General features: G+C 41.1%; 2 protein-coding genes across 53 annotated transcripts in view; one reads left to right on the forward strand and one right to left on the reverse strand.

The window, feature by feature from the left end:
* Positions 1 to 20,500, forward strand: part of KMT2E (lysine methyltransferase 2E (inactive)) — a 96,075-nt gene extending 75,575 nt beyond the window's left edge. For 4 of the 5 annotated variants that reach the window (XM_070617071.1, XM_070617072.1, XM_070617074.1 and 1 more), the window contains 12 exons: positions 8,623 to 8,787; positions 9,133 to 9,441; positions 12,174 to 12,428; positions 12,591 to 12,735; positions 13,244 to 13,494; positions 13,878 to 13,934; positions 14,082 to 14,642; positions 15,683 to 15,972; positions 16,811 to 16,899; positions 16,998 to 17,123; positions 17,301 to 17,398; positions 18,249 to 20,500. In XM_070617071.1, the coding sequence (XP_070473172.1) occupies positions 8,623 to 8,787; positions 9,133 to 9,441; positions 12,174 to 12,428; positions 12,591 to 12,735; positions 13,244 to 13,494; positions 13,878 to 13,934; positions 14,082 to 14,642; positions 15,683 to 15,972; positions 16,811 to 16,899; positions 16,998 to 17,123; positions 17,301 to 17,398; positions 18,249 to 19,754 (3,852 nt within the window). In that variant the 3' untranslated portion in view covers positions 19,755 to 20,500. The remainder of the gene's footprint in view (positions 1 to 8,622; positions 8,788 to 9,132; positions 9,442 to 12,173; positions 12,429 to 12,590; positions 12,736 to 13,243; positions 13,495 to 13,877; positions 13,935 to 14,081; positions 14,643 to 15,682; positions 15,973 to 16,810; positions 16,900 to 16,997; positions 17,124 to 17,300; positions 17,399 to 18,248) is intronic. The other variant, XM_070617073.1, reaches the window with a different exon arrangement.
* Positions 20,501 to 22,952: 2,452 nt separating this feature from the next.
* The window catches only part of SRPK2 (SRSF protein kinase 2), a 228,861-nt gene continuing 224,268 nt past the window's right edge, over positions 22,953 to 27,545 (reverse strand). For all 48 annotated transcript variants that reach the window (XM_070617120.1, XM_070617109.1, XM_070617096.1 and 45 more), the window contains one exon: positions 22,953 to 24,538. In XM_070617120.1, coding sequence (XP_070473221.1) covers positions 24,354 to 24,538 — 185 coding nt within the window. In that variant the 3' untranslated portion in view covers positions 22,953 to 24,353. The remainder of the gene's footprint in view (positions 24,539 to 27,545) is intronic.

Raw genomic sequence — 27,545 nt, forward strand, 5'->3', positions numbered from 1 at the left:
ACTCTCCTTTATTTTATATGCTCTCTTATTTCCTATTTCAGTGATTTTCATGCTGTATTCCCTGGAGTGTCAGGTGTAGGGGTAGGATTTTTGGAATTTGGTCATTGTAGGCTTACTTAGTGTAAATCTGTTTTATTGCCTTGATGGTCATTCCTCTGAGCTATTGTTGATGTTCAAAATTGTGAAAGCAGTGCAGAACTGTTTCACAGCATCAGGATTTCAGAAACACTGCTCTGATGGGACAGGATAGTGTTAGAGATAGGAGAGAAGGAAAACAAATATAGAAGAAAATATCGGGGGAGGTTGCTTATAAAGAAGAAAAGGAGTTCTTCTACCTAAAGGAATTATCTTGAACCTTTTTCAGGATTCAGTTACATCTAAATTACCTTACCTACGCAAATTACCTGTGGCCCTTTCTTGACTAGACTTTCAGTATTGGCCTGTTTGTGCCGTAATAGCCACAGCCTTGTCTTTACACTAATCCTGGAGGAAGTTTTAGAAAATCAATTCAGAGTATCACTGGTTTCCCCATGAGGCATGCGTCTGCTAGGAGGAACCTCTTTTACAAGTGGCTTTAAGGGCTTTAACGATCGCTTTGAAGAAAAGAGGAAACTGAAAAAAAAAAACCCAGAGGTTTGTCCTATGCCCGTTAATCTTACTCAGATTGCATTCTGTTTTAAATTTTATATAACTATGGGTCTACTTTTAAAATATATCCTTCTATCAATGCTGAGAAACTTTGAACATCCTCATTTTCAGATCCCAGAAGAAAAGAGGGATACCCTTTTGCTGATGTTGAACATGGTAGAACTTCGGATAGAGAGACAAAAAGGCTTACTTGGAAATCTATTTTTGTTCCTGATTTTGCCTATTAGTATGCTTATATTAATATAGATGAATACTTCAAGTTTTTATGTCCATTTTAGCATATTCATTTTAACATCTTCCACTAAGGTGGCTGTGGAGCTGGGTATTTTTCATAGGAATAAAATGTGGAAAACTTAAAAAGTGTAAATATTTAAAATTTATCTGGTATTTTGAAGGGATATGAAATAAATATTTAAAAATCTTTGGCTCCTTGACCTGTAGCCCTCAGCCATTGCAATGTTATTTCTAATTGGTACATTTACTTTGATGTTTCAATTATAGAATTTGTGGATATACTCAAGCAGAAGGCAAAAGCATGCATCCTAGGATTCTTTTTTTTTCCTGCTTTTTCCCTCCCCAAATCCCCCCAGTACACAGTTGTATATTTTAGTTGTGGGTCCTTCTAGCTGTGGCATGTGGGACGCTGCCTCAGCATGGCCTAATGAGCGGCGCCATGTCCGTGCCCAGGATCCGAACCAGTGAAACCCTGGGCCGCTGAAGTGGAGTGTGCAAACTTAACCACTTGGCCACGGGGCTGGCACCCATCCTAGGATTCTTAAGCAACTGGTATGGTTTCCCCCTGCCCCTGTGAAAGTATTAGTATTTGTGAGGACCAAAATATTTGGTTTTGAAAAGTTTAAATACTAATCGGCCTTTATGTTTCTAGTGTTTGCCTTTTATATTGGTTGGGTTAACATGAGTAGTTGGAAGGATAAGGTCAACTCCTGAGAAACTTATGTTAAACTGGTTTAAATTTCCTCCTGTGACAGGACAGACTTTAAATCATTATGGATATAATAGGAAATAGTAGTTCTCATGTATATTTACAAGACTGGGATCTAAAAGGAATCAGTCATACTCTCCTCCCAGATAAATACCACATAATGTCCAAACTCAAATATACTTCAGCCCATCCTTTTGTAGCATAACTTAAACCATATGAAATTGTTGATTTGGCAGTTTTACTTACACAAATGGCAGTTTCATACACAACCTAATATTTACCATTTTTCTCAGTCTCCAAAAATTGCACCAGTCTATTTATGTATTTTGGTTGCTGGCTTGTTATTTTGGTGAGAAGGGAAGGTAATGTCTCTGCCTTCAGAGGCATTTACAGAAATAATTACATTGCAGCAATAAATGTGATAAAGGAGATAGAAATATGATAACTTATAGCTGGGGGGATCAGAGACCATTTCATGAGCTAGATAGTATTTACAGTGGACCTTATGAGTAGGGTTTAAACAAGTACAGATTAGCTTGTGGTTAAACTGTATGGAATTGAATGGATGGTTATTTCCCTAAGGGAAATAGCCTGGAGGTAGTAATAAATGTGATAAATCATATTTGGTTGGGATTATAGGCTGGTTTTTTGGAGGGTGGAGAGTATAGGGAGAGAAGGTTGGTTGGTTGGTTGTAGATCACATGAAATGTTGAATGATGAAGATTTCATGAAAGAATATTTATTCAAATTACTATGTGGCCAGGGTAGAAAGCCATTCTTTTATTAACATTTTCCTTTTCCCTCCATTATATGCCTCCCCCCCCCCCAACCCCCTTAAGTAGTTGTTACCTGCTTACAAAAGCAAATGTGGCTAAATGGTATGGAACTGAATAGATGGTTATTGGGCATTTCCTCTTCAGCTAGTAAGAGATGCTTCTTTGGCAGTGGGTTGGAATTGACTTGGAAGAATCTTGCAGTCAGCTCAGTTAAGCTATGGCAGTTGAAATACAATAGGCTATTTATACTCACCTGATTCCAAAACCGGGGCGCTACTGAGTGGACTCCCCCAAGTACACAGTAGTTGAGGTGAGGTTAATTTTATTTTACAAAATAAAACCTTTGAAAGATTTAAATTAAAAAAGAGGCCTGCCCTCCCCCGCCCCCCCCCATTTATAATGGCATGAAAAGAACTTCCTTTTAGTATCTTTTCATATTTTCAAAATAATTTTCCATAAACTTATGGCAAGATTGTACCTTGGGAATACAGTTTTGGTAATACTTGATGGCCTATTATAGTCAGATTGCTCAAACTGAAGACCGTGGAAGGTGGTTCAAGAGGTCTTCAAATAGAAATCTGAGAAACAACAAAAAGGATGTGAAGGATATGAAAAAGGGTAGTCACCTAGGTATGAGATTCTTGAATTTGTCAGGCAGTTAGGATAATCTAGAATTAGTTGTATATCACTAGAGTACATAAGAGCAAGAATTTGCAGTTTTACTCATTGTCATAGCCCCAGCTCCTAGGGAAAAAAAATGTGCCTGGCTTTTATAAAAGTAGATGGTCCATAAATGAGCCTACCAAATATTAATGGCAGCCATTTGAGGAAAGCTATTGACAGGCTTGTGAGTGTGAACTAAATGAAGCTTCCCTATAGCCCAGGTACTGCCCTGGAGGCCTTGCTAGGAGGCAGGATTCCCCACAGGTTTCTCAGCCCCCATCCTTCACATCAAAAATTATTCCACAGAACTCTAATGTATGATGTCTTGTGAAAGAGAGCTCTGTGGCCAGTTGAGTTTAGTAAACAGCATACCATGTCCCCAGTTTTGAGATTCCCAGTATATATGGTATGTTTAAAAACTTGAGAAATTCTGTTTATGTCAGCATTTCCTAATAAACTTGTACACCCTTGCAACTTGCTTTTTGTGCTAACACCTTTGAAGTCACATAGATTTTTATTCCATGGAACAAACATACTCTGGGAAAACACTACTAAACAACAGAGTCCACCCTGTTACCAATGCCTACAGGAAGTGATTTGATTTAGAAGATGCAAAAGAAATTTTAATAATAATCAAATATAATTAGGGAGGGTAAAATTTGTTGCCAGAAAAAGGCATCTGATGATGTGATATAGATACATATATAACCCATCTCACTTTTCTCTCCTTATAGCATAAATAAGTTGATGCAGATTGCTAATTTTAATTTTCTGAGGTTCTATTTTCTTTCATCAGAGTTTAGGAATTATATTTCTAAAGATAATTAATGACACTGCAATATTGAATAGCAAAAGAAACAATTATTTTTATAGGTATTCTGTTCAAACAAAATGAGAATATTCTCAGCTTTAGCTTCCTCCTAATAAATTCAGGATTTCCAAAATCTTATTTAAGTCAAGTTACATGCCTTTCAAATAACATGCTTTACATAGTGTATACACAATTCTTACTCATTCAACAAAAATGTGAGTGTGTGCTATATGCTGAGCACCATTTAAGGTACTGGGTGAACAAAGAAGGCAAGGTCCCTGTTCTGGAAAAGCCTTCATAGAGGCTGGGGTGCAGGGAATAACAAACGAGTGTCAAATAGGAAACGGTACTATGAGGATAAACTAAATTGTCATGTGGTGGAGAAGAAATGGAGATACCAACACACGCCATATTTACTATTTTGGAAGATTTTATTGGTAACCAGTAATCTTATCCATTTTTTAAAAGATTAATAAATTAATCTCCAATTCCTATTCAAAAAGGGTAACGGACGTTATCTGAGTAAGGAATTTTTAAGTTTCTCTATTTCAAGGCTATAAGGGAGAGTAATTTGGCAGGTTGGCCCTGCTCTTTCTTGTTCCTTTAAAAGGCAAGTTTTTTGTTTTTGTTTTTTTAAGAAGAACCACTTTCTACCTGGTAGCAAGGTAAAAAAGTAAATCGCGAGTCCCTAGGTGTTTTCATTTTCTGTTTCCTTCTCAATTCTTATATCCTACTACTAGCGCATTTCCCTCTAAAGCTGCTGTGGGGCATCCACAGTTCGTAAACTTATTCTTTCTAAGTTTCAAATTACCAGATACCTCTAATTGGGATGAATTATAACAATTTGCTCAGTGAAGTTTTTCAGTTGCAATATTGTATAAAACTTTAATTTGTGGTTTTGTTGTTGTTGTTTTTTCGGTGAGGAAGATTGTCACTGAGCTAACATCTGTGCCAGTCCCCCTCTATTTTATATGTGGGATGCCTGCCACAGCATGGCTTGATGAGCGGTGTGTAGGTCCACGCCCAGGATCCGAACCAGTGAACTCTGGGCTGCCAAAGCGGAGTATGTGAACTTAACCACTATGCCACTGGGCTGGCCCCAATTCCTATTGTTTATTATGTAACCCTTTCACTACATGGACCTTAGGTTTTCCCCACTTGTTGAATAGTAGGAGGCTTGGACTAGAAGATCTCCAGAGTCTCTTCCAAGTGTAAAGTTACATGAGTTCAAATTAAATTTGTGCTCGTGTGTTTATACATTGAAGCACAAAGTTGGAATAAAAATTCTCAAAACACCTACTCCTCAAATAATGAAATCCTGTAAAGGGATATCAAGCAGACTTTCTTTTGCTTATAGGAAATTACAATAGATTTGCTGTTGTAAAACCAACTAAGATATATGGCATAAAAGCAATCTGTAGGTCGATCTCATCAGAAATCCCTCCTAGTTCAGTTGAGCACCCAACACTCGAGCATTAACAGTGTGTCAAAAGCTAACGTAGTATTCCTGAAAGGAACCCTATCTGATTCTGATTCTGCCCTGGGGTCTGTCACTTGTCCAGCTCGCAGATGGTAAGATGACTCTGAGGTCTGGACAGAGTCATTGGCTTGGAATGAGTCATGGTTATAGAATACACAGGTCTTAAGAGCGGCCTTATGTGACAAGTGTAATCTCAACTACATGAAGCACAGATGTTAGGGGCCTTGAACAGTCAGCTGGGGTTAATCAGGACTCCTAATTTCTCGAATCCCCACTCAATCCGCTGTAATTACTTCAAGCTAGATATAAAACTTATTTTCCAGTTAGAGCTATCAAATGGTGGTAAATTTTCAGTCATTAAATAGATACTGTATATCTGGTTATGGGTCAAAGAATGTATTAGATGCGGGGCCGGCCCCATGGCCGAGTGGTTAAGTTCGCACACTCCGCTGCGGCGGCCCAGGGTTCAGATCCTGGGCTCGGACATGGCACTGCTCGTCAGGCCACGTTGAGGCGGCGTCCCACATGCCACAACTAGAAGGACCCACAACTAAGATAGACAACTATGTACAGGGGGCAGTTTGGGGAGATAAAGCAGGAAAAAAAAAAAGATTGGCAACAGTTGTTAGCTCAGGTGCCAATCTAAAAAAAAAAAAGAATGTATTAGATGCAGTGGTGAATATAAAAGCTGAAGGACGTATGAACCTTAAGGAATTTAAAATAAAAGTAGATCAGTGTGCTAATGATTTTTTCATGTAGAAAATCAAAGGGATGCTTACATTTCCAACATTTGTGTGTTTTAAGAGGAAGCTGGGTTAAAACTATTAGGGTTGGGGCTGGCCCCGTGGCCGAGTGGTTAAGTTCGCGCGCTCCGCTGCAGGCGGCCCAGTGTTTCGTTAGTTCGAATCCTGGGCGTGGACATGGCACTGCTCATCAGACCACGCTGAGGCGGCGTCCCACATACCACAACTAGAAGGATCCACAACAAAGAGTATACAACTATGTACCAGGGGGCTTTGGGGAGAAAAAGGAAAAAATCAAATCAAAAAAAAAAAAATCTATTAAAAAAACTTTTAGGGTATCTGTTGAGTGCTTTCAGTTAACAATTGTAATAAATGTAGGAAGAGTTAGGCTTTATTTTCCTTCATGTAGTGTGTCAGTCGTTGTTCACTGGAAAGAAGAGTAAATTAGGAGCTAGGAAACTTGGATAATAATTATGGCTCTACCTTTGAGTGAGTCTCTTCTAACACACATGGGCTTTGGTTTCTTCAGCAGTGTATGACTAGATGACTTCTTGAGATCCTGACTAGCTCAAAAGGACTGAGTCATCTCTAAATAAAAGATTTTGCTTTACCAATTAGTTGTATTGTTTACAAGGGAGTTCAAGTTTTAACTGAATGAGTTTGGTCTTTACATCAAATAATTTTATCTGTGACCCTCATTTTCACTGTCCAAAACAAGTGAATAATGGACTATGGCAAGGAAACCTCTTTTGGCATAAATTCATACTCGTTTTAGAAATTTATGGATAATCATGATATAGAAATATCTTCCTTGGGTGCCTGGCTTGTGGGTAATTTTTTTTTATACACATAAAATGATTCTTGCTAAGACAAGTTTCTTTCTTTTAGAAAAATATACTTTTCCCAGATTTTTTTTTTAAGAGAGCCACAGTAATTAACACACCACTCTCCTCCCCCTGTTCAACAGCTGAAGCAATTATGAAAATCATTTTTACTTACTCCAGATTTCTAAATTCAGAATTCTAGAAAAGCCCTGATATATGGAGACAGGGTTTTTATAGAGAGCCATAAGATAAAAGGAGGTCAAGTCAAGTGGTTTTGAAAGAGTAGACACACAGATTCTCTAAGGAAAGAATTCAGCTGTAACACTTCCAGCTCTACTGGACCACCTTTTGCCTATGCTATTTATTTTAATGTCTGGTTACCCATCCCAGACCAGGAGAGCTAAGATGCAGGTAAGTATCCATTAACAAGTAATCTTACCTCTTTGGACCTCAGTTTCCTTCCCTGTAAAATAAAGAGAGTGAGGATAACACATTTTGCAAGAGTGACACATTTGCAGTATGGCGACTCTTTGTAACTAATTAGAAACTTGGAAGTATTCTCAGAGGAGTTTTGTTGACGTACTACTTTGTTCCCTTACTGAATATAATAAAGAAAAAAAAATACAAGAAAGAGTAAGCAGAAGTTTCCAGAGTGTAGATGTCTTAATGCTTCAGTCTCTGCTGATAATTACTGGAACTAAAGTCCAACGTTGAGAAGACCATGCAGCCAGACCTTGAGTTTCTGATCTTTCTTTCTTCCCTACATCGATGACAATAAAGGAGGAAAGACAAATGGATCTGAGCTGGTTCTTTTCTTTTGGAGAACTGGACAGTTGATGGACAGGCTTGCTCTTTCTGGTTGAAAGCTGAAGCATTTGCCAGGCCCACTGGTCAAGGCTCTGGGTCTTGCTTTTAATGGTCTCTCTCCAAAGAGAACTGATGTTCAAAGGAACTCTTGCTGTTCCTCAGTCTGTGCCTTGAAGTGTCAGTGTTAGACGGGAAGAGCAGAAGGTAGAAGAATGCCTTATAAGAATTCTAACAGAGGGCAAGAGACCTAAAGTAGAAATAATAATTAACATTTATGGAATGCCTACCATTTTCCAAGTACTGTTGGAAAACTTCAGCTACTTTCTATTTGAACTCACTAACAATTCAGTGAAGTGTAAGTATTATTACATTTCATAAGAGGCTCAAAAAAGTTAACTAGGGTTGTTAAGTTGCCTAGGGTCATAAAGATAGTAAATGAGACCGGTAGAGGCATGATTTGAACCCAGGACTTCACTCCACTATATCCTGCTACCACATGTCAATAATATATTCACTCCTTAAGTTTATATGAATTTAACCTTTTCAACATATCATTACCTTAGGGACTTTGAATCTTAGAAAAAAGGCTCACCTCTGTATTATTGGGAAAAAAGATTTTCAGTTTGGTAAGGTAAGCAAGGTAATTTTTGAGGCTTTTTTGGTTTTGCTTTACCCTTATCATTGACAATCATCCAAGTGTTCCTTTCCTGGAATATATTTGTAATGACAGAGCTTACCGAGATGTTTGGGATTTGGAAGATCTTGAATGAATATAAATGTTTTTCTTCCATATCTACCACCACTAGAAGTGTTTTGCTAACAACATCATAGAAATTAGTTTTTAAATTGACCATGAACATTTGGACTTCTAACTTTTACTACAGAGCAATGATACTTATTATGCCACCTAAAATTTAAATTTTGTAGACAAGAGAAGAAAGAAAAATGGAAGCAATTCTGCAAGCTTTTGCCAGACTTGAAAAAAGAGAGAAAAGAAGAGAACAAGCTTTGGAAAGGATCAGCACAGCCAAAACTGAAGTTAAAACGGAATGTAAAGATGCCCAGATTGTCAGTGATGCTGAAGTTCTTCAGGTAGTAGCATCATTCAGGTCTAGCTGTGTCTTCACACATCAGTACTTTCCCATAAAGTTTCCACACGTGATTTCGTTACAGCTATAAAGAATTTTTAATGTCTGATACTCGCCTTTCAGTAGCATTTTTTAAATCCCATGAGAATTTAGACTTGAGGTATAACACTCTACTTGTTTTGTTTTTGAGAGTAAGAAAATTTTTAATTATGTCAATTCACTGTATATCTGAATTCATAAAGAAATTTGGGGAAGTTAGCTTCTGAAGTAGATTAATGCTATTAGATCTCAACTTCTCACTTATATACATGTGCTATTGAAAGTCCCATTCTGTTGTATTTTGAATTAGGAACAAGCAAAAGAAGAAACTGCTAGCAAGCCAACTCCTGCCAAAGTGAATAGAACAAAACAGAGGAAAAGCTTTTCTCGGAGTAGGACTCACATTGGACAGCAGCGTCGGCGCCACAGAACTGTGAGCATGTGTTCGGACATCCAGCCATCTTCTCCTGACATAGAAGTTACTTCACAACAAAATGATGCTGAAAGTACTGTGCTTGCACTAGAACCAGAAACTGAAGCTGCACTAACAGCAATAATTACTGAGACGGAAGTCCCAGCACTTAATAAATGTCCTACAAAGTACCCCAAAACAAAGAAGGTATGATTCTTAATGAGTGTAAGAACTGTTTTCTAACAACAGTGCCTTATGATATTAAACATATTCATGTTTTTAAAATTCAATCTACAACATATCATAAGGAACAGAGTAAGAGGTGTAGTTTTTATTTTTTTTGAGGAAGATTAGCCCTGAGCTAACTGCTGCCAATCCTCTTCTTTTTGCTGAGGAAGACTGGCCCTGAGCTAACATCAGTGCCCATCTTCCTCCACTTTATATGTGGGACGCCTACCACAGCATGGCTTGCCAAGCGGTGCCATGTCCGCACCCAGGATCGGAACCTGAGCCGCCAAAGCGGAACGGGCGCTCTTAACTGCTGCGCCACCCGGCCGGCCCCCAGAGGTGTAGTTTTTATACTTGCAAAGTTTTTTAACAAAGAATGAGAATTGCAAACTGCAAAATCAGTTAATATAAACCTTTGCATTATTGTTACGAAGGCATTTATAATATTCAGTATATCAATACTTCCTTCTGGTATTACAATTTGTGTACCCTATGTATTAAATTCACACTTCTCAGAAACAACTGGTTTTAGATGTGTTATCCTTTCTTTATTCTTTGTATTTTTAAAATAAATTCCATGGTATAGGTAGATTATAAGAATTAAATGTGAAGAAATCGTTCCTTTCCATAAAATATACTAAGAATGTAAAAATTTATAAGGAAGGATAGTTTTAGATCAACTTATTAATAAAAATCTTTGAAAAACGTGAAATTTAATGAAGCAATTATGGGAAACTATTCACTGAGATAAACCAACCTATTTAGAGCTCGGAAATAACTAACATTCTTATGAAGGTCCTGTTTTTCTCTCACTGAGTAGAGTACAGCAGATTGGAGCAGAGATACCAACGTGGTAATCTTTAGGCACTGTGGAGAGGGGCTAGATGGGAAATGGACCTTTCTCACACACTCCTATAACAAAATAGTTTGAAACTCCATTTATCTTGTCTTTGTTCTTACCAAATTCAATAGAGTTTGTATGTGCTGCGAAACCATGAGAAGTTTATTTAGTAAACGTCTGGGATGAACCAGGGAGAATACTGTAATGGCAAGTCAGAGGGTTAGTTAGAGAGAAGATCCAGACAGAGTTCTGTCTCACCCTAAGTCTGTACTCTCCTTGCTGCACCACAGATCTTGAGCGAGTAAGCCAATGCTTGCCTTTAACAATGAGTGGTTATTTTTGCCTGCTTTGGAAGTATGAAAATGCAGCTTTTCTTTGTAATTTGGATTAGTGAAAAGAAAAACTCATGTTTAAAAGAGAAGCCACTTTCTTGATTACAAATATGACAAATCCCTGCCCTTTAATTATTAAATGACGAAAGTATTGTGGTGCTATAGATTTACTAAATCCCTGGTCTGTGATGTAAGTTCCTATATCCTGATTCTCTAAAAAAGCCTCTTTTGTCACAAGTTTTGCTTATGGTGTTCTGTTACTTTAAACTACAGAGTAGTTTACAGAGTTGACAGAGTACCAAATTATCCTGATTTCCCTGAAGTAAAGGCCTCATTCAATTTATTGCACACTTATTCTATGCTAGATGCTGTTTGAAGAGCTCTTTGAATCCTCACAGTAACCCTACACGTAGAGCTAGTTTCTATTATGGCCCTTCTTTCACAGGTAAGGATTGAGCTGTGGAAGAGTTACATAACTTGCTTAGGTCATGGTGTGAGTGGCAATGCCAGATTCACGCGCTGCAGTCTGGACGCAGGCTCCGTGTGCTTTAGCAATACAGTCGACTGCTTGCCCTAGAAAGAGCTCTATCTCAACTGAAAAGAGAGGGAAAGAAAAGATGCCAAAATGTTTATAGTGATTCTCTCTGGAAGATGGGATGTAGGGAGATTATTTTAATTTTTAATGTGTGTGTTTCTATATGTGTGAGAATGTATGTGCAAATATATACACCCTTTTTCTGCAAATTACATTTATAATAAAAATATCATTTGATAACTAGATAGAAAAGATATGAATGCCCAAATAGCAAAGAAAATGTGCTTGTGCTGACAAATATAGTACTTATTTCCATGCCCATTACAATGAACTTTCTAAATAAATAACCAGTTCATTAAAAAAAAAAAGGTGAGTAATCATTATACTTGAGGGTGAGGTATATTCATATAGCCAGAATTGTACATTGTAGTACAACTGTAGTTCACTGTAGATCAAAAACTCAACAGAATTACTTAATAAAAGAATTATGTGAACTTGCAAAGCACAGAACTTAGAGGAACTTTCAAACCCCTTAAATCAATAGTGATGGTCAATACTGACATTTTTTTCTTTTTTTTTAAATGTATTTGCACTGCCTGGAAATTCTGATGGGCAGCCAGGGTAGAAAAGCATTGCCTAAAACCAGATTTTTCTGACAAACTGAACATTTTATACCTACAATAGAAGCAGTAACAAACCTAAATTTAGTGTTTGTATTTATAAGATGGCACCGAAGTCTCCTAGATTTTACTGTTGTACAAAAGCTACCACGTGTTTTGTTCCTACAAAGTATAATTGTGTAGAAAATTTTAGGACTAAAAGTAGATACCCAAGGAAATGCAGAGTTACTTATACTGATTTTTTGGACTTCATATATGAATGATTTAAATTACTCAGTATATCAGTTTAGATAATAGATCCATTTCAAACTTGGTATTAGAATATTCTATAGGAGAAGCTGTGCAATTACATGTATAGTGATCCAGATTTTTCTTTTCTCTAGCACTTGGTCAATGAATGGTTAAGTGAGAAGAATGAGAAGACAGGAAAACCTTCAGACAGCCTTTCAGAAAGGCCTCTGCGCATAACTACAGATCCAGAAGTGTTAGCCACACAGCTCAACTCTTTACCAGGTCTCACTTATAGTCCCCATGTGTACTCTACTCCAAAGCACTATATTAGATTTACTTCACCATTCCTTTCAGAAAAAAGGAGAAGAAAAGAACCTACCGAAAATACTTCTGGCTCATGCAAGAAGGTAAACTTTGTTTTTGGATATAAAAATCTAAGATGAGCCAAATGTCAATCTCATTCCTTACTACCATTCCTGGTAGTGAAATGCTTTTAGAATCGGCTCTACATTTATCAGCTATATAAACGGCTACAAACTGACTTTTGTTCACTTACTGTTTTATTTTAGCGATGGCTGAAACAAGCTTTAGAAGAAGAAAACTCAGCAATTTTACATAGATTTAATTCACCCTGTCAAGAAAGATCCAGAAGTCCTACAGTCAATGGTGAAAATAAAAGTCCACTACTATTAAATGATAGCTGTTCCCTTCCAGGTAGGATTTCTTTTCGGTGTTTTCGTGTGAAGCTTGTGGCAAGATACATATAGCTTTACACAGTCCCATTATTACATACGTTACAAAAGAAGCACCTTGTTATATATATTTCCTCTTTTCTGTCCTCCAACCTTTTGGATGCAGACAGACATGAAAACATTAGTAGAACCATGTATGTTGGGGCTTATGGTTGAATTTTTGGCCTAGTTTTGTTTTTTGGGCTTGGTGCTTTTCAAACAGATTCAAAAGGACTCTTAGAATCAGTTACAAGTACTTCTGTACTTGTAAGATTTCTCAGAGACCCCTAAGTCTCTAAGAAATGGTGAAATTAACTAATTTGGGGGAGTGAGGAGAGATTGCTTCAGGTTGTTAAAACCGTGAAATTTAGTTTTGGGGTGAAAGTCATCATAATTACTATTGTTGATGTTTCAATCTTTTCAGAATATATTATAGATCATAGAAAATACCAGCAGTATAATTTTTTTATAAATTATTATTTTACCAACAGATTTAACTACACCACTAAAAAAACGAAGACTTTATCAGTTGCTAGATTCTGCTTACTCAGAAACCTCTACACCTACTCCTTCACCATATGCTACACCAACTCACACCGACATTACTCCAATGGACCCGTCATTTGCTACTCCTCCACGAATAAAATCAGATGATGAAGCTTGCAGAAATAGTTATAAGCCCATATATTCACCAGTTACCCCAGTAACTCCTGGCACACCAGGAAATAGCATGCACTTTGAGGTGAGAAATTTAAATGAAAAAAAAATTCTTTTTAACCCATGAGGATGGGGTTTCTTTAATAGCTTCCCCCACCAGCTTTAACAACTAGTGTACTGAGTAGAAAGTTTTTTAAAAGAAAAAATATGGAACTTGCATTTATGTGAATTTGAACTTGTTTTGATTAAAATGGGTAACTTTCATCTCATTGATGTAGAGAGTCAGACTGAATGACAGCGTATCACCCTGACCTTAAAGCAGATGTCTTCTATGGGGAGGGGGACAAGACAAAAGGAAGTTTAAATCAACGTCTATGTAGCAGTCTCTCATTTCAAGTTTATGTCTAGAAATATCATGGGTTTAGTTATACATTTTAACTTTCAATTCTAATTATTTCTTTTATACAGAATATTTCTTCCCCAGAAAGTTCTCCAGAAATTAAGAGACGCACTTATAGTCAAGAGGTAAGGAGTTATTCACAAAAGTTATCTAAATCGGTGACTCTTTCCTAGCAGCATCATTTTGCTTAAATTATTGGTACATTTTAAAATAAGTAGTCTCAACATGTGGTTATTTGTGTAATTAATTTTTTTTTTTAATTCCGTAACCAGGGATATGACAGATCTTCAACCATGTTATCATTGGGGCCTTTTAGAAATTCTAATTTAACTGAACTGAGTCTGCAGGAAATCAAGACGATTGGTTATAGCAGCCCTAGGAGCAGGACTGAAGTCAACAGGCAGTGCCCTGGGGAGAAGGAGTCTGCAGACCTCCAACTGGGACTCGAGGCCGTTGAGCAGACTGCCTTACATAAAACCACGGAGACACCTGCGCATGACAGGACTGATTCCAACAGCCAGCTGGAATCGGCTCACTCCGGACGGGGCACAGTGTATTCTTCCTGGGTGAAGAGTCCTGACAGGACAGGAGTTAACTTCTCCGTAAACTCTAACCTGAGGGACCTGACACCCTCACACCAGTTAGAGGTGGGAGGAGGCTTCCGAGTGAGTGAGTCAAAGTGCCTGACACAGGACGACCCTAGAGGCATCTTTATGGAGACCCCTGTGTTCTGTGCTTCAGAAGATGGGCTCGTATCTGGTTTCGGACGGACTGTCAATGACAACTTGATTGACGGAAGCTGCACACCCCAAAATCCACCACAAAAGAAAAAGGTTACAAATTTAAAGATTTATAGTCCTTTTTTAATACTGTTTTTTTTATACTACTACTGAGCATAATTAGTTATAATAAGTATTATGTAAGGCATTCAAGTTAAATCTTTGATATGTACACCTTTTTGAACCTTTTGTAAATGTTTAATTAGAAAATGTTTACAGAGAAGTATAACATTGTAGTGATATGGAAAAGTCTTAGGAGCATGGTTTCAGAGATCAAAACCTCAAGGTGATTTATTTCACCAAAAGAGTAACTTTTAAAAATGATAGCCACTTCCCAACCAAATAAACAGTTGAATAATATTTGTGTTCTTACCACTCTTATTTTACATAGAACAGGCAGCCTTGTATAGAAGAAATGCCTCTTTCCTCATCCATAATATCCACAGTATTTAGACCATGGATATGAGTCTTTTGAAAAGCATTATACTAATAGATAAGTATTATGTAAGTAATAAATAAGTTCCCTGATTTGCCACCATTATTTGGTTGGCAGTCATATTGAGACAAAAGAATGCCTTATTTCAGAGGAATGGGAGAAACTACAACACTTATTTTATTTGTTAATAGGCTTATTGCTTTGCAAGTCAAAGAATTTTAGTGATGTGTGCTTTTAATTTTTATAACAGAGTCCAGTTGGCAACTTTGTGGGAAGCAATGTAGTATAGTGGAAAGAGCACGGGCTTTCAAGTAAGACCTAGGTTCGAATCCCGGCTCCAACACTCACCAGCTGTGTGACCTTGAGTGAGTGAGTTACTCAATTTCCTCATCTGTAAAATGGGGATGATAATATAACCTATTTCATAATAGGGTTGTTGTGAGGATTAAGTAATGTATGTAAATCATCTAAATGCAATGCCTGGCATATAGTAGGCATTTGGTAATTGTTTATAATTATTATTTGTTCAGAATCAAATTATTTTATATAATTTTCCTAATGTAAACATAGTAATTCTCTTTAGAAAAAAAGAATAGATTGACTCTGCCTTATAAAACAAGAATAAAGGATTTGCTTTTCCTTATCTTTCTTGCTTAAGGTGTCTCTGTTAGAATACCGTAAAAGACAACGTGAAGCTAGGAAAAGTGGCTCTAAGGCAGAACACTTCCCATTGGTTAGCGTATCGCCTCACGCAAGCGGAAGCTTGAGCAGCAGCAATGGTGATGGGTGTGGCAGCAGGACCGAAAATGGGGAGCAGGTAGAGAGCTCAGCCAGCCTACCTCTACCAACACCAGCTGCTGCTTCTAACGCTACTTCGGAGGAACCCAGCAGTAACTGTCCCGTTAAGGAAAGTTCTGCCAGTGAGAAGAGTGAACCGGAAGTTCAATGGTAAGCCTGTTAAACCCCACCTGGTAACCTTAGAACTCCCGGTAGGCCGCCTGACAGTTAGAGTCGTCTTCATCACTTTATCGCCCAGTCAGGAGCTTAGCTATGTACACAGCTGATTTTGAATGGAGCAACAGCTACAAAGATTTGAAGCATGCTATTCTGAAATAATGAACTGTCCCTCCTGTTTGTTGTTGTTCTCCCAAGGCTACGCCGATGGAGCTTTGTGGTCAGAATTTTGAAAGGTCCTCTTTGCTGACAGGGTTTTAAACCAGCTATATATTTGCTTGTGTTGTTAAAGGTCCCCGGTGCTTACTCGGTGATAATTTTCACACAAATATTTATCTCCAAAGAATCTCTATCATAGTCAGCATCCTGCAGTTTCTTTACAACCCATACCTTGAAAGAACAACCAAGTTTAGTGTTTCTTCAGTAGGAATAGAAGAAGCTGGATGTAGGATGGGTCTTGGCAAAGGGCAGGAGGCCATTCACTTTGCTCCTTGGTCCCCTTAACTCCCAAGAGCTTCCAGCTAGCCTTACAATCTGGACACAAGGTAATTTGTAGGGGTATGTTTGCTACTTTTGGTAACCTGAAGCGACATTCTGAATGGTCATACACTACCCTTCAATCCCCTCCTCCTTTTCACCAAGAAAATGCTTAAGACAGAGGAATGGAGTTCTTCAAATAGGTGAGGATAAAAATCTCAATTTTGAGAGCTGTTAGCAAAACAAACAAAAAGCAAAAGCCTTGGTATAAGAGAACATGTTGACCATCAAGGGACAAAGAATAATCGAGGTGGTAGTAGTGTCTTTGAATTGATGATATGATTTTATTTTAAAGGACTGCCTCAACTTCCGTGGAGCAAGTGAGAGAGAGGAGTTACCAGAGAGCTCTACTTCTCAGTGACCACCGCAAAGACAAAGACGGTGGTAAGTGAACTCGTCCCTTTGCCGGAAAGTGGAGTCAGCTAACCTCCTTCTCTGCAGCTCTAATGTTCTCTCTGGGTCTGCTTCTGCTTCATCTCTAGGGGGAGAGTCACCCTGTGTCCCATGTTCACCGAGTCATGTTCCGTCTTCACCTTCATCTCATTCAAATCACATTCCCCAGTTGCAACCCAAGGGCCCAGTCCCTTCTTTCAGTGAACTCACGGAAGGTCAGTAAGCAGATGACCTCTCATGGTTATTGTTTTCAGTGTCTTTTTAAATCCGAAAGGAGAGAGCCTTGATAAAAAGTCGGTTTGAACAGTAAAATGTACTTTGCTTGGTGTTAGCAAAAAAGGCAATATTTATCATGTAATTTCACTTTTAGTAAAGTTTCTTCTGCTTTACAGATCCTGATTCTGAAAATCCAGAACCCACGACTACAAATGAATGTCCATCCCCAGAGATTTCTCAGAATACTTGTAAAAGCCCTTCAAAAATGAGCAAGGTAATAATATTGACCTTTGAACGTGGCCATTCAGAAAAGTGGATGGTAATATGCACATGGAGATTTTTCTGCTGTACCAAGTATCAATCTGTGATTTCTGGACACTTTTCCTGTCAGACTTGGAGCAAACATTCTAAAGTGCCAAACACACTTTCTCCAAGAGTTCCACCCCTATTCTTTTGGTGTCTAGGAAATACACAGTCTTTTTCATGAAACATTTGACCACACAATTCTCTAAAAGCAAAGGTCAGGTGACATTCATTTGAAAGAAGTGCTTTCTCCATTTTGGGTCATGAAGATGTGATCATCTCATGTGGCTGTATGTTTGGACACTAAAGATGAGAAGCCTGAGACTGAATCACATAGATTTAAGTAGCCTTGTACTTAGATTATTTATTTGAACAATGTAAAAGGTGTTACAAAGCAAAACGGTTTGGGGGAGCAAGTTTATTTACCCAAACCAATTTATGATTAGGTTGGGTGTAGAAATTTCAGTTATGGAATTCAAACTTGCTGTTTAAGATATTAGAGTTCTTTTAGAGTAAGGCTCCAAAACAGGGGGAAAAAGGGAGATTAAATTTATAGACGATTATTTCCTTGACTTGTCTTCAATAAAAATTAATTCAGAGAATTCAGTTTTTACCAGAACTTGCTGAACTACTGGAAAACTGGCTTTTGAATATCCCAAGCCTCTGTAATTGACTTCTCAAACCTATCTTATTCCCAACTCCTTTTTAAAATTAATATGTAAATAACATTAAATACCAGTAATAACTAACTTCAGTGTACATAAAAATGTTTAAGTTTATATAAATACATAAAGTTGATATGATCTGTTTTCTTTTCGTAGCCTGGTTCGCCAGGACCTGTCATTCCTGTTCAACCACATGGGAAAATACTCACAAAACCAGATTCCCATTGGGAGGCAACAGGTATTGTGTCAGAAGCTGAGAATGGTGTTCACCTGAAAACAGAACTCCCACAGAAACAGCTATTAAATAACAGCCAGGCACTTTCCAAGAATCACCCCCCGCAGCCGCTCACGCGCAGTTCGTCTGAGCAACTTTCCCAAAAGCTGCCTTCTGTGCCGGGGAAGCTGCCCTGCCCTCCATCACCTCACACAGAAAACCCGCCCAAGTCGTCGACGCCGCACACCCCCGTCCAGCATGGCTATCTCTCACCAAAGCCCCCGGCACAGCCCTTAGGATCGCCCTACAGGCCGCACCATTCACAGTCACCTCAAGTCGGAGCCCCTCAGCGAGAGCCACAGAGAAATTTTTATTCAGCGGCACAGAACCTTCAAACCAGTACTCAGCAGGCAACATCTGGAGCATTATTTCCACAGGCACCCTCAGGACAATCTGCAGCAACATTCAGTCAGTTTACCCAACAGAGTCTGAACAGCTCGGCCCCACCCCCGCCTCCGCCGCCACCTCCGTCGTCGTCATATTACCAAAACCAGCAGCCCTCTGCAAACTTTCAGAGTTACAATCAGCTCAAAGGGAGTCTTGCCCAGCACACTGTGTTTACATCAGGACCAAATCAAGCACTTCCTGGCACCAGCAGCCAGCAGCCAGTTCCAGGCCACCACGTGACTCCCGGGCACTTTCTGCCTTCTCAGAGTCCTACTATTCACCATCCTGCTGCCGCCGCGGTCCCACCCCCACCCCCGCCACCGCCCGCGCCAGGGCCCCACCTCGTCCCGCAGCCCAGTTCCCATCAGCAACACTCTGGAGCACACGTAGTGGGGCCTGTCCATGCCGTCACCCCTGGGTCGCACATGCATTCGCAAACTGCTGGACACCACTTGCCACCACCCCCTCCACCTCCTGGTCCTGCCCCTCACCACCATCCACCGCCCCACCCTTCCACAGGACTCCAGGGTCTACAAGCACAACACCAGCATGTTGTAAACCCAGCCCCGCCGCCGCCGCCGCCGCCGCCTCCTTCCACTGTTCTGGCTTCCGGGCATCACGCCACATCAGCTCAAGCCTTACACCACCCACCTCATCAAGGACCTCCACTTTTCCCTTCGAGTGCTCATCCAGCTGTACCACCATATCCCTCACAAGCTACACATCACACCACTTTGGGACCGGGACCCCAACACCAGCCTTCTGGAACAGGGCCACATTGTCCATTACCAGTCGCAGGTCCCCATCTCCAGCCCCAAGGACCAAACAGTATTCCAACACCTACTGCTTCAGGGTTCTGTCCTCATCCTGGCTCTGTGGCCCTGCCACATGGGGTCCAAGGACCTCAGCAGGCATCTCCAGTGCCTGGACAGATTCCAATTCACAGAGCACAGGTGCCACCAACATTTCAGAACAATTACCATGGTTCAGGGTGGCATTAAAATGGACTCCAAAAACATTTTTTAAAATGTTCTGTAAGATAACTGTATATTTCGTATGTACCTGTTAAGGTACTTTTTAAAGCTTGTACATGAAACTTTGTATAAAAAAAAAACACCAGTGCTCTTTCATTGTATTTTTCCCATTTTTGCTTTTTAAAATTCCTTTAAAAATGTGCTGTTAAGCCAGTATTAGATATCTTTATTTTGTAAGTGAACATTCCAGCTGTTCTTCTGGCAGTAGATTTGATGCTACATGACCTTTACATTTTATTGTTGCAGTTAAATTCATTTAGTGAACGTTTCTATATTATTTTATACGTATGCATTAAGTACACAGCTAAGTAATGGCACGATGAGGAGTCTCCTTTTTTTTCTGTCAGCAGTCCTGTGAGTGCATCTTAGGTATAAAACAATGCAATACAGATTTTTATAGTTTGGTGTGGACATGGCTCATTTTGTTTTATCGGTTATTGGCAAGCAAAATGTAATTTAATGTATAGATGATTTTTAATGTCTCCTGACAAACTGTAAATACTGCATTTCTTTTGCGTATATAATTGCTTACAGCTTTTCTCATTTGATATATAGCATTGTACATATGACAAGTCTGCAAAACTGTGTGATCTTTGTGAAAGTAGTACAGTATATGGCCTTTAATTTCTTTTTTATTTTAAATATACTGTCACATTGAAGCACTGGTTGGGCATTTTAATTCATGTTAATAAATCACAATTATGTCAGTTTTACCAAATTGTCCTGTACAACCTTCTGACACAGGGGTCTTTTTACAAAAGTTGCATTTTTCAATACAGTTTGTAAGGAGCCTTCCCTTTGCTTTAGCGACTCCCACCTCCGCTGGACCGCGGCAAGCATCAGGAGGCCGTGAGTTGTTCCTGCTTGTCACTTTTGCAGGAACGCGAGCCCTAGGAAGCTGCGGTGCTCTGTGGTGCCCGCGCCCACGCAAGCACTGTGAAGGGCAGGGGCGCGCCGTGCGTCCCCACAGTCGTGTGGGGACGGGGAGCAGCTCAGCCACAACAGGGAGGCCCAACTAACTGTTACAGTTTAGAACATGACTGAAATGTCCTAGTGACTAATCAAACTATCTGAAAACCTGACCATTTACTGTCCAGCTACAGTATTAGAGAGAAAGTAGTAGGAAGTTTTTACAATTCGTTTTGGTGTGTAAAACTAAAGGAAAAAGGCATTATTCTTAGATCTCTCAAGTGACATGATGGCCTCTTAGGTGAGCAATTTATTGCTGAAATAGAAAACGCTAATTATTTTGAAAAAATTTTCTTATTGTCTTCTCTCAGGAGGATTAATTAGTACAACCGATAGTAATGACACTATTTGTCAACGCATTTTTCATCATCCAATTACATCACATAATTTGGCACAGTATGCAAATTCTGTGCATTAGGAGAAAAAAGTAAACAGACTAAAATTAACTGAATAAGATTTGGCAGTAATCTAAGTCATGTTTCACACTTTTTTTAAAGTCCAGTTCCTTTTGAAAGTTAGCTAATGATGGTACAGTAACAGCTGCATTTAGGGCTTGGTCCTAATCGAATCAGCTTCAAGTGTGAAAAGAACTCAGATCAACTTTGCCACCCTTGCCTTTAGGCAGACAAAGTTCTGCTTATGGTATTCACTAAGGAAACACCTGTCCTTTCATCGTCCATCCATCCCCTGACGGTCTCAAATACCGAACAGAGTTAACCAGACAGTGAAAGAGTCAGCATTCACTCCTCTGTAACAGGACTGTCCTTCAGGGCCGCCCCGGGCCTGGTGGTTAAGGTCGGCACCTTCCGCTCCGGCGGCCCAGGCCTGGTTCCGGGCACGGGCCTACACCACTCGCTGTCCGCGGCCACGCCGTCACGGCAGCTCACAGGCAAAACCGAGATCGGCAACTGACATGAGCTCAGCCAAAACAAAGGGCCTGTCCGCCTCAGGATTTTTAATCCCTCCTAGCTTTAAACTTGTCTTCTTCACAAGTACCATATATTCACGGGCTGTTCTGTAAACTGCAGAATCTTAGAATTCTTTGATGCCACACAATCTCCAATACCGTCCTCTACCAAAATTTCATTGAAGTTATAAAGAATTAAATAGAGAAAAAAGTGGAATTTAAGCAATAATTTGACTTGTAGATACAAACGGAAGTTCTCCACCCAAGTAGAAACAGTAGTTTACTCTGTTGACTAGTTACGTACGATCCAGGTAGCAGAAGAAGCAAGTAAATCAGTTTTCACCTAAAAAGTCTGTGCTTTTTTGAAGCTCCTAAACCTACTTTTTCTGCCTTTGCGCAGTTCTAATTTCTCGCCAGCCAGTTTCTGGATCTGCGAAAATCCCGTGTGGGATCCGCTGCGGGGCATCTTCCAGGACGACTTCACACGGAGGGGAGAAGGGCCGAGACGGGACGTCAGCTCAGGCCGCCGAGCTGCCTCCAGGGTGGCACGGCCAGCGGTTCTCACTGAGCTCACGCGCACTCCTCACCGTCAGGCCACCAAGGATCCGCTAAAGCCACACTGTCCCTAAGAGAACCGCACAGTCCTTCACAACAACTGTCTTCACACTGGGAACCAGGGAGGCCATTTATCACAAGGGACAGCACCTTACAAAATTCCTTAATTATCTAGTTTATTTTGTAGCCTGAGCCAATGCCCCATGGCTCTTGTAAGAATGGTTCGTTCCTCTGGAAATCGTGAGCACCACTGGTCTGCAGCCACCATCCGTCACAGAACCTATATGGTACCCTACGGCCCCATGGGAAAAACAGCACGCACAGGTCACGGATGGGGGCATGCTGCCCCGCACGGCAGCACGTGAGGTAAGGCCAACTCCCAGGAGGACTGTGTGTCCTGTTCCCCCCCAGTGAATACCGTTAAAAAAGCAAAAGGAAACCTGCAATGCTCAAACAAAATATAGTTAGGATGTTTCTGACGAAACGTGAATGAAAAAGGATCACTGAAATTCTAGCTAACAGATCTACGCTACAGATCTCCTCTGAATCCATATTCTCCCCTTAGAGAACGAGGAAGGACCTCCCTGGAACAAGCCTTCACGCATGTCGTACAGCTACCTTTCCTGCAACGGGGACGCTGATATTTCCTTTCCTTTGGGTTACACTACACTGAAAGGACAGCAAATGTTTGTTGATTCTATCGCTTCAAACATAGGCCAATGACTGAGGCAATGTCTGGAAAAAAAACCAAAACACTTTAATTTTTAAGACAACTGCAAGCACCTCAAACAATGGATTATTGTTACAACACTTGTTATCTTTTCACAATCTAGTTATTGCAAAGGCATATGGATAAATGTTAATGGACAAAGTCAAGAAAAACGAGGCACCTTAATGAATGGAAAGTTTAAAAAAAACCTGACATTCAGTCCACTGACTTCTAAAAGAGGCGTTTATACCTCTATATATTACATTCTAAAATTGTATTGCCTACTATGGTTTGTGTCCTGAATTCTACAATTTTAAGGAAATGCATAAACAAAATTGTGTGCAACCTGCAAAGGGAAAATCACTTTCTCAACGTCAATGCATGGAAGGACAACGAAACGGCTAGAATTTGTTGTGGCCGCGCGCGAACCTGCCTCTGACTGAATGCGCCCGCCGCTGCGCCAGGAGGGGCACGTGTGCCAGACCTGGGTTTACACAGACACGAGCAAGCTTTTCCGAAAATAGATAATTTTTTCATTCCACACACTGAACGTGTCCCTCTTGTCAATTTAATCTGTGCAGAGTTGAGCTTACAGCACTTGAAGGTGGGCTTCACAATTTCAAAGGGAAATTGCTCTTTTTCCTTAAAAGTACTTTTAAAAATATGCAAAAATATGAATGGGAGTGCTAAACTGTAACACGTATTTTCGAATGAGAAGCGTGTCGTTTCTTTCTCTAAAGTGCCATATAGGGAATGACATAACCCAGAGCCACTTGCTTTGAAATCCCATGGGAAAGGGCTGTTATGGAATGAAAAGTTCGCACGACTCCTTGGAGAGTACAAGTCCGCTACATGCAACTTAGGCTACAAAGCACTCCAGGCCGGGCAGCTTTTCTGAGATCGGAGTCCCCATCCCATATTTAATGGAATTAACATTTACAGGGTGCATTTACATACACTATAATACAGGAATGATGTCCCTTTGCCAGAAGATAAAATTGTACATTTCCTCGCTATTCCTTGGTTCCAACTTGATAATTTCTTAAGATTGTAAATTATATAGTACTCAGCTAAAATATTTCTTCATAAATAGTTACAAAACCTGCCAAAACACAAGGGGGAAAGTATTTTTTGTTCAAAAAAATTGACATTTGAATGTCACACAACACAAGAAACAATGTTAGAGACGTTATTGTTTCCAGAAGAAAGTGGGTCAGTAAACTACTAAGCTGAAGACGACAGACTACCCTCCCCAGGATCACAGTGCACAAAAAGCAAAACGTCAGACAACAGTACCTCGAAGCAAAATAAAGGTCTGAGGATGAAGCCAGCTCACTGGTAATCCTGTTAAAGAATGAGAGGCCCGGTTCAGGGCCAACGTACTGGGAACATTTGCTAGCTCAGACCGCCGCGTCTGCAGAAGCCGCTAAGAATTCAACCACGGGTGCCGAAGGCATTCGCAGGCCGACGCTCGCTTCTCGGGAACCATTTCTAACATCGGGATCAGGAAATCTGTAAACTGGGCCGCATCTTCGTGGGGCCAGCCGTACTTCTCCACGAGGACGTCGAACAGGCTCCAGGGCTTCAGCTTGGTGATGTGCCGCAGTTCTCCTGCAGGGAAAACAGCGGGTCAGGAAGGCGCCAAACCTGCATCTCCCGTTGTTGGTCCAGCCAGGTTCTTTTCAGGAGAGAGAGAACGACCTACCTGCTCGACGCTACGCGACACCAAAGCGCGCCAGCGTCCCCCCAAGCCATGAGCATCTGGTGTGTATATGACCGCGTCCTAGTTCAAGTCAGCTTGGCAACGGTCAAGAGGGGTTCAGGTAAGGGGGGCAGTCCCTGCGCCTCGGCTCTGCATCTCTGTGCGGCAGCACACCTGCAGGGTCCTGGCTCGCGGACTGTGGGTGGAGGCGCTCTTACGCCCACTCGGGGTCTTTTGCAGTCAACAAACTTGCTTAGAACAAGTTTTAAGACATACGCTATTTAAGCTCCTCGGACCACTGTTTCTGCATGTTACCGTGAAAAGAAGAGGGAGCCTTGTCCTCCAGGACAGCACATTTCAAGAGAACTTCCTTTATCTGTACTGTCCAAGATGGTAGCTGCCAGGATACATGGCTACTGAGCACCTGAAATGTGGCTAGTGTGACCACAGAACTGAAGCGTTCATTTTACTCTGTTTCAACTTAAATAGCCATAAGTAGCTAGTGGCTACTATAGTGGACAGCAAAGCTCTAGAGGCCAACCCAAATCAAATACCATCCATGTCTACACAGTTGTAAGATCTAAGATACCAGGATCAATTCATAAACCTTGAAGTGACACTTTTCAAAAGTGTAAAGTGTGGGTTACAAGCAGCCCTGACTGACAGAACAGAATGACCAAGAAGCTAGCGAACGGTCTGTGAGCTGCAACAGCCTTTCTCATAAAAGGAAAAAAAGTGATTTTCAAGTCAGACTGTCCAAAGGTCAGGGGAACTTTCAATAGGAGTAACTTGATTCGCCTGTTGGAAGCCCTCACGGGACAGCCCAGCCCCACCCACACAGGCCTCCCTGGGTGCCCCTCAGGGTCTGCCCAGCAGCTCCACAGACAGGGCGGCGCTGCCCTGCGCCCCCACCCTCCGGGCGCAGAGCGAACCCGAGGCCTCCAGACCCCGACGGGCGCCGGTGCGGGCCCCGTTCTCTCCCCTTCCAGCGGCCGTGACCCAACCAACAAGGCGATCCTTCCTCGACACGCGTTAACAGGGACGCAGCGCCGTGCTGACGAAGATCTTCCCACGAGGCCTGGTCTGTCTCACCCATTCGTTCAACTCAGTTACAAACACGCCCTCTTTCTTCAATCGTAAAGAAAATAAGAGAATATTACAGAAAACTACAAAAACAAAAGGAGAAACGACCTGCAATCCTACCCCACAGTGACTTTTCCTTTTGGCCTGCCTGCGCTCTTTCCATGTGCGCTCTTACGAACTCGCATGTCCGCGGAGTTGGAATCACGACGTGCACAGAATTCCAAATCTCTTGTTAAAGGGGCTGCTGTATAAAAGCAGCTCTGGCTCCATGTGAGGACTGGGGAGAGTGACGCACGGCTTCCAGACTGCGGGTCAGGTCTGCCAGTGCGGGAGGGGCACCTGCCATCTCGGAGGAGCGTCTTCCCCGCCGTGGAAGGGCAGCCCCATGAGCACGAAGGCTGGGCAATCACTGGACGCCCACCCCTTTAAGCCGGACGTTTCAGGTCTCGGGACCCAGCCTCAGGAGATAAACCCGGGCCGCCCCCGACCCCAAGATGTGCTCACGGCAAAATTACAAATGCTCAGTAACAGGAGAATGACGGTTAAAAAACGGCCACCACAGCACAGCCGCTGGATGCGTGTTACTTAACAACAAGGGGGAAACGATACGGTTCAGTGTCGCTAGTGAAAGAAGAGAAGACTGCGTTCTACACAGGGTCACAAGAGGGGTTTTCAAAGCGCCCAGAAGATGGACAGCAGGTGCCCCAAAGAGCAGCTCTGGCACAGGTTGTCCCCTCTCTCTCTGCCTTTTCTAGAATGCAGTCTACTGATTTTATATAGTGACGGCTGACCTCACCACAGCAAGGTGAAAGCAACTCAGAAAGCGCCCACCTCACAGGCTAAGGCAAGTCCCGGGGGCGGGGGCAGGGGGGGGCCTGAGCTTGCCTGCTCTGACACAGAGCGCACACTCCCTGGGTCTGTGAACGAAGCCACTGCTCCTGACACCAAGAAATCCATTTCTGAGGGCACCAGTTTTTAAACTAACTAAAATGAATCAACAGGCATCAAATTTAGACTCTTCCATGAAAAAGAGAAAAGCTTTATCATGATAGATGCCTTAAAATCTGCATAATATAGTGATGAAAACGATACAGTGCTGGAAGGCTATGAAAAACTAGTTATTCATACCTAACTAGCAGCGCTACACATCGACAGAAACATTGCTAAAGAACAGCCTAAAATATCTACCAAACTTTGACCAGGTCATCTCACACAAAAACTGTGTGCAAAGATGCTCTCTGTAGTAGGAAAATATGCAACCCATAAAATAATCCTAAGTATCAAGAGGACGGAATATGTAATAATATTGCAATATAGCAGAGTACCGAATTGCCTCTAAAAAGAACCAATATGTGCATTATGTAGACAGGTGGAAAAACTTTGTAACGCCAGGAAGAAACAGGAAATCAACTCGCCTAGGCCCTATGATTATATGTACAAATCCTTATGTTCGATTCAAGGATGAGGAAAGACGCTGTCTTAGGAAGCCCAAGATCACTTACAAACCAACCCTCACCTCCCCAACTGGCGCAGCGACTGCGAGGAGACACCAAGAACAGGGTCACGGGAGCGAGCGCCTCCCGGCCGCGCGCCAGCTCCAGCCCGCGGCTGTCACACAAGGGACAGAGCCGCCTCCACCACCGCTGCTTACAGGAAAACACAAAAGGGGAAGGGCAGAAAACACTGAAAAACAACTTTTTACTATTTGTTCCTGTTGTAAAAGTAGCTCCCTGACAAGGTAAAGAGTTTTCACCATGACTGTTGTTTCTCTTAGGAAAACTTTCCAGGATACATTTCGCTGAAACCAATTTGGCAAATAACCAGACACTTAAT

The sequence above is a fragment of the Equus przewalskii genome, chromosome 4 (assembly GCF_037783145.1).
Source record: "Equus przewalskii isolate Varuska chromosome 4, EquPr2, whole genome shotgun sequence".
Lineage (NCBI taxonomy): Eukaryota > Metazoa > Chordata > Mammalia > Perissodactyla > Equidae > Equus > Equus przewalskii.